Here is an 18,209-nt window from a genome sequence, read left to right as displayed (position 1 = left end):
GATGTCATAAGAATGAAAACCCGCCACTAAATACCATGTGCTTTCAGTGCGATTACAATAAAGGGAGAAAAGGCTGCTTGTCTCTATTATTCGAGGATCCGCAGGACACATTTTAGACAAATACTTGCGTTTACACTGTAGTGTGAGAACCTGAGTGTAAGGAAAGTGGGCCTTGAGGTGAGGAGTTGTAGCTGAAGCCCAAATACGTGACGGATGACATTAATGAATTACATGATCTCAAAGTTGATCTGATACATTCAGATGCACAAACTGGCCCCCATTTCTGAGTTAGGCAGGGCCGTCCTTGTAAAGTACCCTTATTGCAAGGAAGGAATCGTTGAAGAACTGATGGCTAGAAAAGTTGGTCATTGATTCCTATTATTTGCCCTCAAATTAGTGTATTGTAAAGCTGATGCTTTTATTTTTATTGACACGCGGGGGGTAATTGCCACCACGTAGCAAACCTGTAAAGTTTGGGGAGGGCGTGGGGGTGGGTGGGTGGAGGACGGGGACAAAAGCAGCGCCTTGCAGTTTGCTCTCAATTTGTTTCGAAAGGGAGAAAAAGGATTGTCTTGTCCGAAGCCGAGGTGAACCTTTCCGGCGAGGCAGCGGGGAGCAGCCTGGCTTTTGCTACTCCGCGCCATCGCTTTCCACAGGGAGAGCTAGGTGCGTGTAAACAGGGGTGGAGTGACTCTCTCTTGGTAAGTCAGCAGAAGTCGGCGGGCAGCGCTCCTCCGGTGGGCACCTTGGCGGTGCAGCTCTGGCATTTGCTGAAGGAGGCGAAGAGCAGCCCGGGCTGTAAGCAGGGCGGCTAGTGTGCTCACTGACGAGTGAAAGGCGCCGCACATGCCAAGCTAAAGGCAGCCGTGGGGTCCCTAACAGGACCCAACGTCTTGCAAACATATGCGCGAAGCTGTGTCTACAGATGGCGGGGAGAATAATGGAGCAGGCGCCTTTTATAAAGCTCTAGCTGCTGCCTGTCTTCAGAGCTGGGAAAGGAAACTCTTCAGACTCAGGGCCAGCGAGCGCCTGGGCTTGTTTGTCCCCGCTGTAATCCCATTAATTAAAGCGTTCACCTGATTGGGTGGAGAGCTCTGTCCCAACAGGCGAGTCTTCTTCATAATAACCTACTCGCCGAGCTAATGATGTAAAAGACTCCCCCGGCTGCTGGGGCCGGAAATCTCTTGAAGGTGAAGCCAAGCAAGATAAACGGCGGGCGCGGGGGCTGCTCGCCGCTCACAATGCCCGAGCGCATCCCCTGGTGAGCGCTCGCGGCCAGCAGAGGAGGCGGCGCCGGGCGGGCCGCATGGAGCGGGCGCTGAGCCTGGCCGCGGACGAGGGCTTCTTCCGCAGGACTCTCGCCGCCTCGGCCACGAGGATGGAGGCCGCCTTCCGCGCGCCCCCGGGGCTCGACCTGAGCCCCCCGCGCGAGCGCCAGCCCTCGCCCCTCCGCTGCTTCGAGCCCGGCGAGGCGGAGGGGCTGCTGCCGCCCGGGGCGGCGCTGGGGGCCGGCGACCCCCTCTCGCTGCCGGCCGGCTCGGTGTGCGGCAAGTACGGCGAGAGCACCAGCCGCAGCTCGGCGGCGGAGAGCAGCGGCGGCGAGCAGAGCCCCGACGACGACAGCGACGGGCGCTGCGAGCTGGTGCTGCGCGGCGGAGCCCCGCGGGCCGCCTCGCCCGGGGCGGGGGGCGCCGGGGGGGGCCCGAAGGCGGCCGAGGGCGGCTGCTCCAACAGCCACGGCCTGGGCGGCAGCAAGAAGTCGAAGGAGCAGAAGGCGCTGCGGCTCAACATCAACGCCCGCGAGCGGCGGCGGATGCACGACCTGAACGACGCGCTGGACGAGCTGCGGGCGGTGATCCCCTACGCGCACAGCCCCTCGGTGCGGAAGCTCTCCAAGATCGCCACGCTGCTGCTGGCCAAGAACTACATCCTCATGCAGGCGCAGGCTCTGGAGGAGATGCGGCGCCTGGTGGCTTATCTCAACCAGGGCCAGGCCATCTCGGCCGCCTCCCTGCCCAGCTCGGCGGCGGCGGCGGCGGCCGCCTTGCACCCAGCCCTCGGTGCCTACGAGCAGGCGGCCGGCTACCCCTTCAGCGCCGGCCTGCCCCCTGCCAGCTCCTGCCCGGAGAAATGTGCCATTTTCAACAGCGTCTCCTCCAGCCTCTGCAAACAGTGCACGGAGAAGCCTTAAAGCCCCCGCCAGGCGCTTCCACCCGGGCAGGGCAAGGAGCTGGCAGGGGTGCGGGGTGGGGGGGGGGGAGGCGGACGACGACTCGGGGCAAGGACTTGGGCGCAATCCTCCGTTTCTCGTGGTTATTAGGCTTAAGGTTTTTCTTTTCTTTTTTGGACCGGGCCGGGGGTGGGCTTGGGGGCTTTCCTCGTGGAAGTGGTGACTTGATCGCAACCAAGACCTCAGCGAAGTACAAAATCGCAATTGTGTGTGTGTGTGTGTGTGTATGCGTGTGTGTGGACACAAAGGGAGGCTGAGAAATAGCAGCTGGGGGAGGAAGAAGGAAGCCCCCCTCCCCGGCTGATGTATTTCAATCCCGCTGACTGGGGCTCGAGAGCTCTGCCCCAGCGAGCTGAGGCCAGGGGGCGGCTGGCTGGGGTGCGGCGGCGGGGGCTCCAGCTGCACGGCCATTCAGACAAATCAGAAGGGGCACTTGCAACCAATTTTTTTTTTTTTTGATGCTGAGCCAGGCGCCAAACAAACTTGAAACGTAGACACTTCTTATTTAAACGAAACCAAGAGACTGAACCGTTGCTATGAAAGACTGACTTGTATTTTTTATGGTCTCTGAACTTTGATCCTATGAAAATGCGCGAAGTTTTGGCGAGAGTCTTCTAAAGAGCGAGCGAGCGAGCAACACTCTACTCCGTGTGGCTGAAAGTATTGCATTTTTAAAACAAATATTTATGTGCACCTTGTTTCTTTCCACGTTGCAATGATGTATAAACAAGACATGATATTTATTTGTTCTTCTTTCAAGGACCCTTCCACGTCAACAATATTTATCATGTGTTAAGGTCACGGGTCTTATGTGCAGTTTTTTTTTAAATGCTTCTAAAATTCTGTTTTATGGATTAACTTAAACTGTGTGCCAAGTGTTTTAAAACGTTTATTTGCCAACCAGGTATACGCAGAACTATTGCTGTATCGGAGCTGCTTAGGTTTATGAAAGGTCGTCTGGATTTTAAGTTGCATCATCCCTGTATTTAAATTGAGCTTTAATAAATTGCTTCAGTCCAAAAATCACAGGAAAGGTGTATTCTTAATTCTCAATTAACCGACTTTTAAAAGGGGGATTCTTTGCATTATAAAGGGTAATACCTATTTACTTTTACAAGGCATCAAAGCAATAGCTCCTATGGGGGGGGGGAACACTTGCCAAGCTCATGTGTTCCCAGGCGCTGTTTTTTGTTTTTGTTTTTGTTTTTGTTTTATTTGTTTGTTTTGTGTGTGTGTGTGTGTGTGTGTGTGTGTGTGTTCCCCAAAGGTATCATTTAATTGCTTTCAATATGTATGTAAATTAACCAGTGTGGATGATTATTTAAATTGAAATACTTTGGGCTGATTTATAGAACGTGTGATTTTTTTTTTAATCTAAGGAAATATAAAATAAGGAGAAGAGCAAAAAGTGGCTATTTACCCAAAGTGAGCTTTCAGTCTGAGTTTGCATGGCTGGGTAGCTGTCTCTCTGCCATTTGTAAATCAATTCCCCTCCCCCTCGCCCCCTCCCCCCCCGCCTTCAAAAACGAGTCCTGCTCCTTTCCACTACTTGCAGATAATACAAATTCGGACTGTCAGGTTGGATGTCAAAATAGGAGCCGTCATGGATCTGTTGGCAGGTCATGGATGTGTAAAGAGTGATATATATTAAATAGGTCAATCAGATTATGACAGCAATGTACGATCGTTTGTATGTGTATCTATGTCGGAAAGAATCTTTATTAAAATATTTTCAACAAACTTTTTATTATGCTGTGCTTTGTACCAGTAAGGGGAGGGGGGGTTGAAGTATCCCCTTTCTCTCTGCCTTTCCCTGGGTGCCAAACGTACAAAAATAGCATCGCTCAGGGACTGTGGCATTCAAGTTCTTGACACGGATCCATTGTTATCATTCACCTGTTTAATTGACAGGGGATTGACTCGTTGCAAGAAAAAGAAATGAAAGCAGTAGCGAGAGACGGAGGAAGAGAGAGAGAAAAGCCCCCAAGTTTTTTTGTAGGACGATTGAAGGCTATCTTCACACTTCCAGCCTGGAGATGAAACCTCAGTCTGGGAGGGAGTTAATGCTGAAAAGATGCAAGCTGTTAGGGTTTTGGTATGTTCCCACATATGGCACTGTTAACATGAGTAACGGTCTGCAATTGATGACAAGAGAAGGGGAGGGGACACACACACAAACACACACCGTTTTTTGGTCCTCTTTGCTTTTTCTTGAACTCCCTGGGAGCTCGAGGCCACAGTCCAAAAGCGACTCGCCTTTCGCACCCGAAGAGCAGTCAGGCTCGATTAGAAATGTAAACAAACCCAAGTGCTGAAGTGACTATTGCCCGCGTTGATCTGGAGTGTGAGCATTTACACGTGTGCCGGCTCGGCGGAGGGATCCCGAGCGGGAGTCACTACAGTTCTTCCCTCCGTGGAGCCCAGACCCACCACCAGGTTTCCTTGGTGGGGTCGGTCGGAGCTGAGTGTATGTGCCCGCTGCATACAGTATGTCCTATTTACTGGCTCTGGCTAGTCGCAGCTTCTAATGAGAGCCCTAAATGGCATCCAGCGTGGTAGAAGGGGATACATATTTTCCGCTCCACTTCCCATCAAAGAGATTAATCAGAACCTGTAACTTTTCAGGAACCATAACTGTAAAGTGCCACGAAGCTGTGGGAAGGCAGCCCAGCCAGAGTGGGCAGCTCGGCCCCCAGGCGCAAGCAGAGCCGTCTCTCAACATTTACTAGACAAAGCCTGGGTGCGTCTAATTATGATTATTAAAACAATTTCCATGACGATGTCTAATATTATGTTAATTTGAAAACAACTGTGTATGAGAACTGTCGACTATAATACCTAAATTCATTTAATGAAACACATCGTTAAGGCAATTAAACCTCCTGGATGTGATTAAGGAACATAATTACGACACTGTTCTGCGCCATAATTGGGTGTCTTTAATCAAGGGGTAAAGTGATCAGCAACACAGCCATTAGTTTGTATTGTTCTGTCTCTGCTGTCCATCATTCTGATTAGGAATTAACCACAGCCACCCGTCTGACGTGTGTATGTGTGTGTATGTATTATAACATCTCAGGACACATTTGCTGCAAGAGTTGCTGCTTCATATTTCTCACGACAAAGGCGCCTTCCTTGAGATAGTCCTCTCGTAGGTGCGGCTGGCTTCTCAATTCTTGCTAGAATTAGTACCGCGTAACCAATTATGGAGTGGGAAAGGAAGATCCCAGGGGTTTCAATAATTCCGTGTGGAAATGCTATGATGATCTTTGCTATGGAAGGCAAGGTGAAGGCGGGGAGGAGAGAGGGAAGGGGGAGTCTTTATGAATCAAAGGGTGGGGCCAATTTTTAAAATAAGCCTGGCTTGTTCCTCTACTTTAGTTCAAACGCATCCCCTCCTGGGCTAGACACCAGCTGCTCAGCGCTGTTGAAAAACCTGCCGTGATCAGGGCTCTCTACAGAGCTGTAACTGAGCGGGCGCTATTTCCTGTGATCTGGGACGTTCTTTGGAAGTGCCTTAACCTGCGGATGAGTGACCAAAAGTTTGCTAGAGAACAGCGACTTGCTACTACAGCCCCTAGGAGCGGTTCTTCCCAGGCATTCCCTCGGGAAGCTTAAGTTGTCTGAAATTTGACATTTAAACGACCGAGCTGGCCGTTGAGATCAAAGCTAGTTCTGACCCACCAATGTCGCTACCGTTCCCTGTGTGCACGTAGGTGCCTTCCTAGTGGTTTCAATTAAAGTTGTATTTTTTTGCAGAGCAATCCTCCAAGCCCCCGCCCCCTTCGCCCCCAGCTGCTTTTATAAGCTTGGTGTGCGCCAGAAAGAGTTAGCAGAGAGGATCCGCGGATATTAGGAAAAACTTTTTCACTAAGAGGGTGGTGAAACACTGGAATGCGTTACCTAGGGAGGTGGTAGAATCTCCTTCCTTAGAGGTTTTTAAGGTCAGGCTTGACAAAGCCCTGGCTGGGATGATTTAACTGGGACTTGGTCCTGCTTTGAGCAGGGGGTTGGACTAGATGACCTTCTGGGGTCCCTTCCAACCCTGATATTCTATGATTCTATGATTCTATGAGATGGCTCAGAAAACAAGTCTCAATCCCGGCCATCGCCTCCTGGCGGAGGGGGGGGGGGCGGGTGACTGATCTGACTTTATTTTTGTCGGGTCTGTGACAGTTTCCCAGCCGGTGCCGCTTTTCACACTTCTTGCCTATTCCCCTGTAATCAGCAGCGTCGCTGGGAACTGACACGGAACCGGCACTTGCACTGTCACCGAGCCGGTCTTACCCATTGTCTCCGTCAACTAGCCGGGGGGGGGGGGATTTCCTCCCTTCAGCAGAACTGACCAGCCCCTGGAAGAGCTTTTGTTCCACTTCCAACACCCCGCCAAACCGAGCCCCTTCAACCAGCCCTCTCCAAAACCACCCCTAAGCTTCAGTTGCCAAGACAGACTCCCCCCCCCCCCCGCCTTTCCCCACTTCTAATCCTGCGACTGTCCCAGCATGAGTGACATTGACTTTCCTAATGTAATGACTTATGAAAGATATAATCATGTGTTAAATTGAATCCTTCGTTTAACTGTTAATGGTGTGCGCTGGGCACATTTACGTATTAGATGCTATGGTAACTAATTACCGCTAGAAAAAGGGATAATACACTTTCTAGACTTTGACAAATAATTATGAGTGTGCACAGCCCCGCTGGCAGCAGTTGCAGCGGATTTGCTGGAATGAGTCAGTGACTAAATGAATGGGTAAGTGAACTTGTGCGCATGGAGGGGGAGAGATAATGAATAGTGGTCAAGTGAGTTTTCTTATTCAAACCTTTAATGAAAATGTGATTTAGGATGGGGGAGGGGAGGAAGGCGGTGCTGCCTCTAAACGTAATTAAATTGCGCAATATAAACATCAGAAACATAAATACGTTTGCTTTTAATTAAAATGCAGCCGTCAAAGTAAATTATCCACGTGCTAGGAAAGTTTGCAGCGATTAACACTTTTTTTTTTTTAAGTGGGCTGTTGGTAAAATAAATGAGCCACTCGTGCGTATGGTATCGGCAGCATCCTTTAGAACTGTGATTTCGCCCAGTGCCAATACCCCCAGGGACGATTTAAACTGGGCTTTTAATCAGATGGCAGAGCGAGTCATTGCCTGACAGGTACACAACTTTAAAGGAAGTGTGCTGGGTTAATTGACAGGGGCTGGGTTGTCTGACTTTTGTTCCCCTTTTTAAAACAAGAGCGCCCGTTTTATATAAACATTAATTTAACAGGTTTCAGAGTAGCAGCCGTGTTAGTCTGTATTCGCAAAAAGAAAAGGAGGACTTGTGGCACCTCAGAGACTATTAGAGCATAAGCTTTCGTGAGCTACAGCTCACTTCAGCGGATGCATTTGGTGTAGACTTTCCACCAAATGCATCCGATGAAGTGAGCTGTAGCTCACGAAAGCTTATGCTCTAATAAATTGGTTAGTCTCTAAGGTGCCACAAGTCCTCCTTTTCTTATTAATTTAACAGAGTGCCATGGAGAAGCGAAGCTGCTGCTTCGCCTTTCAATCTGGAGTACGGATTCTTTAGCTGCCCTGTCTATACAGAGACTGCCACCCATTGCAGTCCGCTTTCCTGGTGCAGTGCAGCTAATTGTCCTGGGATTTGAGCTCCCTGAGGCTCGTTATTGCTCCTCCTTCTCTCCCATCAGGCAGCTGGAAATGCCCCACTGGGATTTTCCCCTTAGTGCTCTCGCTCTCCTGGGGCAGGTGGATTTCCAGCTCCGGCACTTCCTGGAGTTTGGCTTGTTGGTGTGGACAGAAGGGAAGGTTATTTCGCGGTATTTCTTTCTTCTCTTAACGCTCCGGCCGTGCCAGGCAAGACAGGGACAGAAGCTGGAGGGAGAATGTTTATTTCCTTCCCCTGAATCTTCACCCGTCCCGCTCCTTCAGCGAGACCCTAGTGGCCTCGAGTCTAGCAAAGTTCACCAGAGTTTAATAATGGGTTGTCCCTTCGCATAGAAAATACTGATAATCGTTCAGTCAGGCGTAGCAAGGGTTAAGTAGAGCAGGTACTATCGCTTCACGCTGGAGCCAAGATGAAGTACGCAGTTGCTTGATTTAGCTTTTCCTTTACACTGAGGGGTAACTCGGAAATGAAGGTTAGTTAGTCAGTGCTGTTGCTGAAGAAACACTGCAATACGTTTGGTGAGCAAAAGCTTGTGAGCTACAGCCCAGCCCCTTGGCTCTCCAGAATAATGGCTAGAGATCAGCTCCATTTCAACATGCTAATAGAAATTCTTTCTAATGGGTTTGCTTTCCTTTGCACGGGCTATCTTCATGCAGACTTTGCATGAGTTAAACGTTTCCCAGAGCCCGTACTCGCCCTTGTCCTCTCAACCTGATTCAGAGACGTGTAATACAACATGAAATAAATGTATGATGTTTCAAGCATTTGACTGCTGTATTTTTAAATTCATATCTGCACCTGTAAGAACTGTGATCTGTGACCGATTTGAAAGCTATAGCAAAATGATGCATTGTAGATAAACCACCATTTCCTTATATAATTGTCACAGATTAAAATAGAAAAGAAAAATACATTTCTACTAGGGGCAAAACTGAAACATTAATGACACTCAAACTGCTAGACAACCATAAATTAATCTCTTCATTACAACTTAGAAAGGTATCAGTGGTTATCCAAAGCAGCTATTATTTCTTCTAAGAAGTTTCAGAAGGAAGTTCACCATGCATTTTTACAAATCTTTGGCATTTGCCAACGTTTTCTAATATTCAAGTATCTCTTTTTATGGCTAACTGCTCTTTTCTTTTATATCAATATACATATTTAGGTCCAGGAATTCAGACAGGACATATGCTAACAGACTGGCTAATTAGGAAACCCCATTTCTTTTATCCCCCTCAAACAGTTACTGAAGAAGGTGGTGTTTTTAGGACTGTCTGGTCTCTCTCTCATTCTGAGGCCAGATGACTAAAAAGTCATAGGAGGTGTGTAATATTTTAATTTGAGGAAGTATTAAGTCATAACCCACAAGTGGAAATGAGTGCAAAGTACTATCCCTCTTGCTGCATTAAAATCTAATCAGATAACACAAAGTTAAATACTAAATTGTATCATTTAAAAACCTCAATTAAATTTAGTGGTGTTCCTGGACATATAGCCATGTTCTTAGAGTGAATTTTTAAAGTGTGTTGCTACATTAAAAATAAAAAGGTGTTCTCTTGCAAAACCGAGCAACATCAGGAGGCAATTAGTGTTTCTGCATTTCACAAACAGAATTCCTCTTCTTAGGATAATCTTCTAATCTATTGCTCAATCAACGTCCATCCACTTTTCATGTACAAGTCTTTAATATCCTGACCTCTAAGTGACCTGTATAGTTACAAATTTCCCCCTTTTTTGAGACTCTAGTTACATTGCTGTAAATATTTCAATTTTAGATGGCCACTGAAAAATATTTACATATTGAAGAGTGAATTAAATGGCCCACAAAACAAGAAAATAGAAATGGAAACACATCCTGACAGTATGAGGTTAACAGCTAAACTATCTGAGGAGAGATGCAGTAAGTGGGATGAAATGATCAAAAATAAATCATTGCTATGTCTTACAGTGTACATTTACTTACTGTATCTCTTAACTTGTACTTTCTCAACTCTGCTGTACTCTCAATCATTACTGTTTTGGTAAGAAAATTACATGTACTGTGAACAATTTAGGTCAACTTCTATAAAAATTACAGCAAATCATTACTAAAACGTCTATTAAACTTTCACAGGAATAGTTTGTCAGTATAGGTGAAACTTTTTTTGAATTTTTTATTTTGTTGTACAGTAATGTTTGAAAGCCAGTGCATTTCTACTATTATAAATAATCACGTACATAGTCGAGAATACAGTGAAACATATTGCATATAAATATGCATAGCAAAAGCAATTTAATACATAGAACTGTTTATGATTCACTGATAAAGATCACATTGCATCCAACATTTAATTTTAATTCAGTCCTTGCAAATGAAAAATATGCAATTGTATGGTGAATGCTTCTATAGATGCAATGAAAGTTTCTTGCTACTTGTTCATTGCACTTTATATGTGAACATATACATTTCTTTAAAGAATCCAAACTTTTCTAGAAGTGATACTTTTACCTAAAATTGTTGTAATTCTACTATTTTCTTGAGTTGTCACTCTATAGTCCTTACAAATATAAATTTAGCCAAATAAAATAACTAGCAAAAAATATTTCAGTTCCATTCAATTTCTTCTTAACCTTAAGTTTCTCTGTTGTCACAGTTAAAAATAACCTCATTAATCTGAATTGAGCATATATTATGTGTAAAAGTGATGTGCCAAGTAATTTTAAAGTATTGCACACAATAGCGTCAAGACCAATATTAGATAAAATACAGTACAATCAGCAACTAGTTTTTCACTCACACAGCTAGCTTCTGTGCAAGGACAGAACAGCAAGGACACTTCACTCAAAAATGTTCATTTATTAAAATCCCAACCACTATTGCCTTTTTTCTTTACAAAGCGAGGTAATTGTTTTGAAAACATTGTTATGCAAACTTATTTCTGAAATAAACCAAAGCTATGCAAATCTGCTTTCTGCTAAATATGTCTCCAAAAAAACCACACTGTTACGCCTGTTAAAAATATCTATGGATTATGAATCTAAAGACAATGTCCTCATCAATGTTTGACTTGCATATTAGAGAGCTAACTGAAGAATTCCAGCAACTGCAAGTAATTCTTAGAAAAGCTAAGTTTCCAAATACAAGGGCATATTTTGCCAGGTGTACATCAACAGCCACATTTCATTTTAAAAAAATGTTTTATTAATGACCTTTTGAGGTTGGAACATTTTATATCGTTTGTTATGCATTTTGCTGTACTCAGAGGTAGACAGGAGTCAAAGAGGGCCACATTTGGAAATGACTTTAATGGAGGACTTGCACCCACTCACACTACCTTTCAAGTTTGCCATAAGCATTACAGAAATATCTCCTTCCTTTACTCTCTCTTCAGGACTGGTTTAAGACGGACAAGATTAAATGGACTGAGTATTTTAACAAATGCACAGTGGTTATCATAATCTAACAGACTCACCTTTTTTCTCTTTAAAAATATCTTTCGTGGTCAAGTAACAGAATGCCATATTCTACATAAGTCAGGTTTTTTTTTTAAATGAAAGCAATATCTGTGGTATTGCATAAAGAATGTATGTTCAGATGTGAGGGGGGAGGGACAGACAAGGAAAGTCATTCAATATGCGAATAGATACATTCAATTTTATTGTAGCTTTAGAAATACAAAATTCACATAAAAGGTCAGATTAGTAAAGTTTCACTTTTCTTGCTCAGAAATTCACAGATGTACCTTATTCAGTCTAAAAGCCTTAATAATGGACATTAACTATTAAAGGAGAATCTGAACTTTGTGCATCTATTTATAGTATGTCAGTTTATGGAATTAAGAACAATTGACCACCTTTTAAACATCCAAATATTCAGTAATAATGAAATAAAATATAATTTCTACCCCTACAAATGAAGTACAAAGATCAGTGATTACTAATAAAAAAACAACAATTCTGAGAGTAGTGTAATACGATATGGCTTAAAGAAGTAAACTAATACCCATTTCTTATGTGGTTTTTAGTACATTAAAGCACATTGCTAGAGACATGGCAATGTAGCCAAATCTAATTTGCAAACAATTACACACAACTACTCATATAATCACACAGGGAAGCATTCTAATCCTTTCGAACAGGACTGTACAATTGCTTACATGGTTGCTAAGTACTGAACAGGAAAGAGCACATACTACCTACATAACATAAAGGCTCACATTTTAGTGTTCACATTGGTTCATGAGGAGTTCACCTGTTAAAAAAAATGTTAACTTTAAAAGTCAGATGGAGTCTTCTAGCAGCTCCCACAAGTCGCTGCACTGGAACTGAACTTTAATTTTATATTAAAAAGATGAACCTGCTGGGGCATGGGAGAGTGAGTTTTGGCAGCTGGCACAACCCTGGGCAGGGTGTTCCTGCAAGAAGCTGTTGCTGATCAGCAGTTTCACTTTTAAAAGGATTGGGCAGTGCACCTTTCTATCACAAAGGGGAGCAACATTGCAATTCCAGTGGCTTGAGTGGCACCTGAATACCTCCGGCCTGACATACGTAAGGAGTCCTATCCAACCCTACTAGGTCTGTGGGAGGGATGGTCATGACGTTGCAAGGCCTTTCAGGGAGGTAATGAACAGGGTGGAAAAGAGAGCAAAATACATGACTTTTTAAAAGAAGGATTAATGGCAATTCCACATTGTACACAATGAAATAGTCTTTACATATATGACTAGATATCCATCTTAGGGATCTGGTGACACTGAACACTACTCTAGGTCTGGTTTTATGGTTTAGGTTCTCACCAGAAACATTTGATGGGATTACAGCCTTTTGCTGCTCCCTGTCCCAAGCAGCAATCATGGAACTCTAGCATTCCTGGGTGGCTTCATGACTGGCTAAAGCCAACTAGACATGTCGGAGTTAATCATGTGGGTGTGTCCACTTCAAGCCCAAAGACTGTGGACTGACATGGTCCATGGGGGAATGCGGTCCTAAGCTTTCACTCACCCACTCCGAACCAAATGGTCTGTTCTGGGCAGACTTACTGCCCTCAGATTATGTCTGATCCAGTGGCTGTCACTTACGCAGACATCTAATTGGACTGGCCATGGTCAATATGACCCAGTTTGCTGGGGGTTATGTCCAGTCAGTCTTTCTAATAAAGCATGATCCAGAGGAGCAGCCAGATGAAATGCCCCATCTCCTCAATTCTCACACATACTTCTTAGCAGGGCTTGACCCTACTAACATATGCAAGATGAAGTTTGCTCTTTGCAGTGGATTGGAGTATGTGAGGCACTCTTATGAGAAGGCCACAATACAAGGTTGAGCCATTACTAGGCATGGATAGAAAGTCCGAAGATGGGGTCTTACTAGGGGATGCCATCTCTGGACAGCCAGTGTTAGGCATCTAGATTCTTGATGCAGCCTGGGTAGATCTGAGTCTGTTCAGCAGGGACTCTCGCTGCCTGGTTTAGGTTTGGTTATTTAACAAAAGCTAAGGCCAATTTACCTCAAATCAAGTGTTCAATCCCTGTGAGATGCAAGAACACCCTATACTCCTACTAAAGTGAGTAAATATGTAGAGGGTGCGCAGCACCTTGCAGGACTGTGCCTCAACTTCTTACTTGTGACCTGATGCTTTAAGATACAGCTGGGGATATAGATTTTTATTTGCTTGTTTGTACATACTTGTTTTATTTCTGAATAGATATTTATACCAACTGATCAGTGATTAATCTGAAACTAGTAATGTTTTTCATTCATTTTTGGCACTGTCCAAGTATGTCCTACTAAATTATGCTACAGCAAGTTATACTCTAATTCGAAATCCTAAAAGCACAGTATGAGTCAAAGAAGGTCTTATGTTTAAAACAAATTCTTACTTTTATTTTCACAGTTGCTTCACATTTGTTTCAAAATGGAATGCCAACAAAAGATTTATCATAATTGTGGCATGAGACATTTTACAGCTTACATTTAAGCAATAATGTCTATAGTCAACATTGTAAGATGTCAACATTTTCTCTCTCTCAATAAAACAGGTTCTAATGTCCAAGAGGATTGTGAGCAATGGCTGAATATAGAATAGCTGCGATGTTTGCCTAGAGAGTCAGTACACTAGTGACTAACCTGAATATGAAAGGCTGTATATAAAAATAAATTTTATTCTATTGAGCTGGAGTATACAAGCAATAAACAGCTTTTGCAGTTGATTAAATGTTGAAGCAAACTTAAGGCATTTAATCAACTGCAAAGCCCATTTAATATAAGTATACTCCAATACCATAGGTAGTATTGATATTCTATATGAAGACAAAATGTTCATTCAATATATCTCACAAAAACAATTTTCTTCCCAGAAGCCTGGGAGCTTAGATGTGCCAATCTTTGAAAGTCTTCCTAGTGATGCTGATTTTGGGGATATAGTTTACATGAATAATTAAATGGCCTCAGGCATAAACAACAAATAATACTAATCCTTAGTATTTACATAATGCTTTTCATCCATAGATCTTTAAGTGCTTTGCAAAGCAGGGAAAGATTTTCTCCATTTTAAAGATGAGGAAGACTGAGGCACAGGAATTAAGGCTTACTTTTAAAAAAAACGTCCACTAGCTTTGGTGCTCAATTGGAGGGAGACACCTTCGGCCTATTTTTCAGAGCATCTACAACTTCCAGGGAGGTCAAGTGAAGTTGTGGGTGCTCAGCACCTCTGAACATTAAGCCTTGGTGCTGTCAATTTAGGGCACTTAAAAAGGAGGCACTAAAAATGAATGAACGCTTGGGAATTTAGTGCTAAATGACTTGTTCCAAAAAACACTGAGATAAAGAAATTGTGGGAAGTTGTGTTCTTTGACTCCACATAGTCACTAATTACAACTCAGGAGAGTGTCTATAAAATGGTTATGGGACAAATTGGGTCTCTGCTCACATCCATGTAGCTAAAACAGCCTGCAGTAAATAGCTTTGCACTACAGAGACCAGTGCAAATCCGGTGTGGGACTGAGCAGGGGTTGGTTCCCTAACTAGTATTTAGGTGCTGCATGGCTCTCCAACATCTTTCCAGTTTAACTTCTATAAATGATAATTGTATGGTGGGAACACATCTTCAGGGCAGGCACTGCTCACGTGAAGTGACCTTGGCTTTCTGGCCCTGTCTCCAGCTGGGAGAGGAAAAAAATGAGATGAGGGGCCTACAATGTGCATGAGTGCTGAGGAACGAGGAGCTTATTTATGAAGCAAAACCCTGGGGTCCCACTTACAACTAGCTCAGCTCTCCCTAAAATCAGTCCACACCTCATTCTATGATTGTATGGGGTTACCACATCAGGCTAAGGGCAAAAGCATGCTCAGATTTGGGAGGTATATTAAGGAGGAATGTAGCATCAGTAAGAAACTGTGTGTAATTGATGTGGGGACAATTTCCAGAGGCTGTAGGATATGCTGAGGCTGAAGTTGTTAGCTTCTTGACAATTAGCAATATTCTTTAAGTATCACAACATTATTTAGGTCACAGCTTGAAATATGTAAAAGACTAGGGAAAAATGGCATTCATTAGAAGACACCTCTCTGTAAATACATCCCACTTTTAGATTTCTAAATTGTCTTATTCACCAGAGTTTTACTCAAATTCCTAGCACTTTAACTGCTTTTGAACCATCAGGAATGCGGAGTTAAAGAGTTAGGGGAAGTACCTCAACAGGAGCCAGTGATACAGACCACTTCACAGTTTGTAGGTATTGTATTCTAGTTCTAAACACAGATTAAATGACACCATCAACTTGAAAATTAGTCACCTTTTTAAAAACAAGTTAAAAGTAGTTTTAGGTGTTACTTTTGTCCTTGAATTCCCATACCAATTTTTGTGGTTTGCAATCATATTTTTCTAGAGTTTGAAAAATTTCTTCTTTTTTGTGTTGTGTGTGAAAGACAACAGGAGAAACTGGCAAATACAAAGTACTGTCAAATGCATAAAGTAAACAAGCCAAACAATTCTGTTTTCTTCTCTCTAATCTCTTTCAATCGTAATAATCCAAAATGTTACTGGTAATGCTATTAGGCCGAAATCTAATTTTTAAGATGATGGTGTCATTTTAAACAGGCTCACATTAAATGTGAAATAATGTAGCGTTGTGGCTCAGATAAATCAGTAGACAGTATGGGCCTGATTCAAACCCTATTAAAGTCAACAAAAGCTTCCCACTTTAATAGAGTTTGAATCAGGCCCTATAACAGTAGTAGATTCAGATTACTGATTTGTGTTGCATAAGTAACAAAACTGTTGAATTTCAAAAAGTACTCCTAAGCCAGTGAAATGCTGCCAGAACAACAACAAAATACTCCTACAAATCATATCCCTGTTAGCCTGTGATAAACCCCATTTACCAGAGGTTGGATTTCTCAGGGAGGGGATAGCAGAAGGACCTCTTCATTTGTTTTTCTGTTTACATGAAAATAGCTATAACCAAGATGGGCAGCACCACTAGGTGAACAATTTACCTGTAAATGCATTTGATGGAATTATTTATATTTTTGTTCCTGAAAAATATACCGAATATACTGATAGTGTAGAACAGTGTGATTTGAAATGGGGTGCAGGTTACTTTATGTTTTTTTTGAAGGGATGGGGAGGGATGAGAAGGATCTGAGGAGATACTCTCCATGGGAATTAAAAAAAAAAAGTTAGCTCTATTGATAGCAATTCACTCTCCTTTCCATTTGGCAGTATAATTTAAGCAAGGGCTCCCAGGAGCCCAATCCAGCACTTCATTGAAGTCGGTCTTCTAAACAAAACACTAGTATTTTCTCCAAGACTTTTCTTTAGTGCAAGGATGCCTGCAATCATAAATTTCGGGGGTCAAAGGTCACACTGGATCCTCCCAGAGTAAAATCCATCAGAGAGGAAAGTGGGCCCAGAAAACCAGCAAGACTGATTTTGCGCAGTTTCTAGTGAATGCTGTGCTGAGGGGAAAGGGGCTTGGGGATGGCGGGAATAAAAAAAGTCCCCTTTTTGCACCACACTGCTCTCTAGTTCCCTTTTATCCTTGGGCAGCAGGTTTCCCTGAACAAGTGTAATGACACGTCCAGATGGGTCAACTGTCTGTGGATTGAACCCGAGACCTTTACATCTAAAAGGATGAGCCTCTATGAGCTGAGTTAAAGGACCAAATATGTTAGCACCAGGGCAGCAGAGGGGACAAAAATCTCTCAAGTGGTCCAGCTACTAGAGGAGGACAGAGGCCCACATTGGGTTAATGTGGGTTACAAAGGCATGCAGCCACCAGCCACCCTGATTACGGTATTTCCCCCTTAGCAGAGAGGGTGTAGTGTGGAATGGCAACTAATGACTTCTATTGGCTCAGAGTATTGTGCAGGGTGAATGTCTCAGAGTTGCTGCTTTCTTCCATGCCCCCTTATCAATTTCCAGCCACTCCTGCTCTCGTGCCTGTGGAGGTGATCCTCCAGCCCCAAGACATTTAGCATTACTCTCTCTTCACTTAAACATACACAGGTAGGAGAGAGTTGAAAGCAGAACAGGAAAAAAGCAAAACGCTCTAAAAAGAAAATACACAGCCAGGAAACAGCAAAAAAGTGAGATTAGTGGGAAGTCTGCAATAGGCAGTTTACTTTTCTAAAAAGACTTTATCTTGTAACGAAAGGCAATATCAGAGTCTGGCAAGAGGATACCAAGGCCCATACGACTGTTGTCGAGCCCTACGGGCTTCTTTTCCACTAGTTCTACGTCTAAGTAAGCCAAGAATAAAATCAGAAACAGCTTCATTTCATTCATTGCAAAGAACCTGCCAGGACACATGCTGATTCCAGAGCCAAAAGGCATCAGAAAGTATTTCAGCTTTCTCCCCCCCTTGTAGAAGGTGGTTTTCTTCTTGCCATTCTCTATATAACGATCAAACTTATACACCTGAAAATAAAAGAGAGATGGTGAAAATTAACAGAGCAGTTACATGAGTGGTTTTATTTGCAAGAGGGTGCAGAGGGTGCTTCTAAAACCCTGAAGTAAGCTAAGAGCTAAGACAAGGAACTGACAGCTTCCTCCTTTTAGTCTGTTCACTTAAATTGAGTTTTATCCATCTTCAAATGACCTCACTGCACATTAAGTGGCAGGGGCCACTGTCTGGGTTGTTGAGAAAGGCGTGCTGCCCCTTTAAGGGCTAGAGAGTGTGTTAGTTGCAATGGCAGCTTCATAGCAGGTCAGCATGGGGACCCATTCTCTCACCAGGTGACCGGAAGAGAGATGGGACTATTTATGTCCAAGCCAGTGCAGGAAAAGCCTTCTTCTGTTCTAATAATGAGCATTTTGAGGCAGGG

General features: G+C 43.7%; 2 protein-coding genes across 2 annotated transcripts in view; one reads left to right on the top strand and one right to left on the bottom strand.

The window, feature by feature from the left end:
- Positions 1 to 567: 567 nt before the first annotated feature.
- Positions 568 to 3,608, top strand: BHLHE22 (basic helix-loop-helix family member e22). Its single transcript, XM_038391472.2, has one exon. It carries the CDS (start codon positions 1,307 to 1,309, stop codon positions 2,189 to 2,191), a length of 885 nt encoding a protein of 294 aa, XP_038247400.1. The 5' UTR covers positions 568 to 1,306; the 3' UTR covers positions 2,192 to 3,608.
- Positions 3,609 to 11,516: 7,908 nt separating this feature from the next.
- The window catches only part of LOC119852085 (cytochrome P450 7B1), a 184,509-nt gene continuing 177,816 nt past the window's right edge, over positions 11,517 to 18,209 (bottom strand). Inside the window, 1 exon segment of the mRNA XM_038392969.2 lies at positions 11,517 to 17,802. Coding sequence (XP_038248897.2) covers positions 17,512 to 17,802 — 291 coding nt within the window. The 3' untranslated portion in view covers positions 11,517 to 17,511.

This window comes from Dermochelys coriacea, chromosome 2 (genome assembly GCF_009764565.3).
Source record: "Dermochelys coriacea isolate rDerCor1 chromosome 2, rDerCor1.pri.v4, whole genome shotgun sequence".
NCBI lineage: Eukaryota > Metazoa > Chordata > Testudines > Dermochelyidae > Dermochelys > Dermochelys coriacea.
Note: the sequence above shows the minus strand (reverse complement) of the source record. Positions and strands in the feature narration are given on the sequence as shown.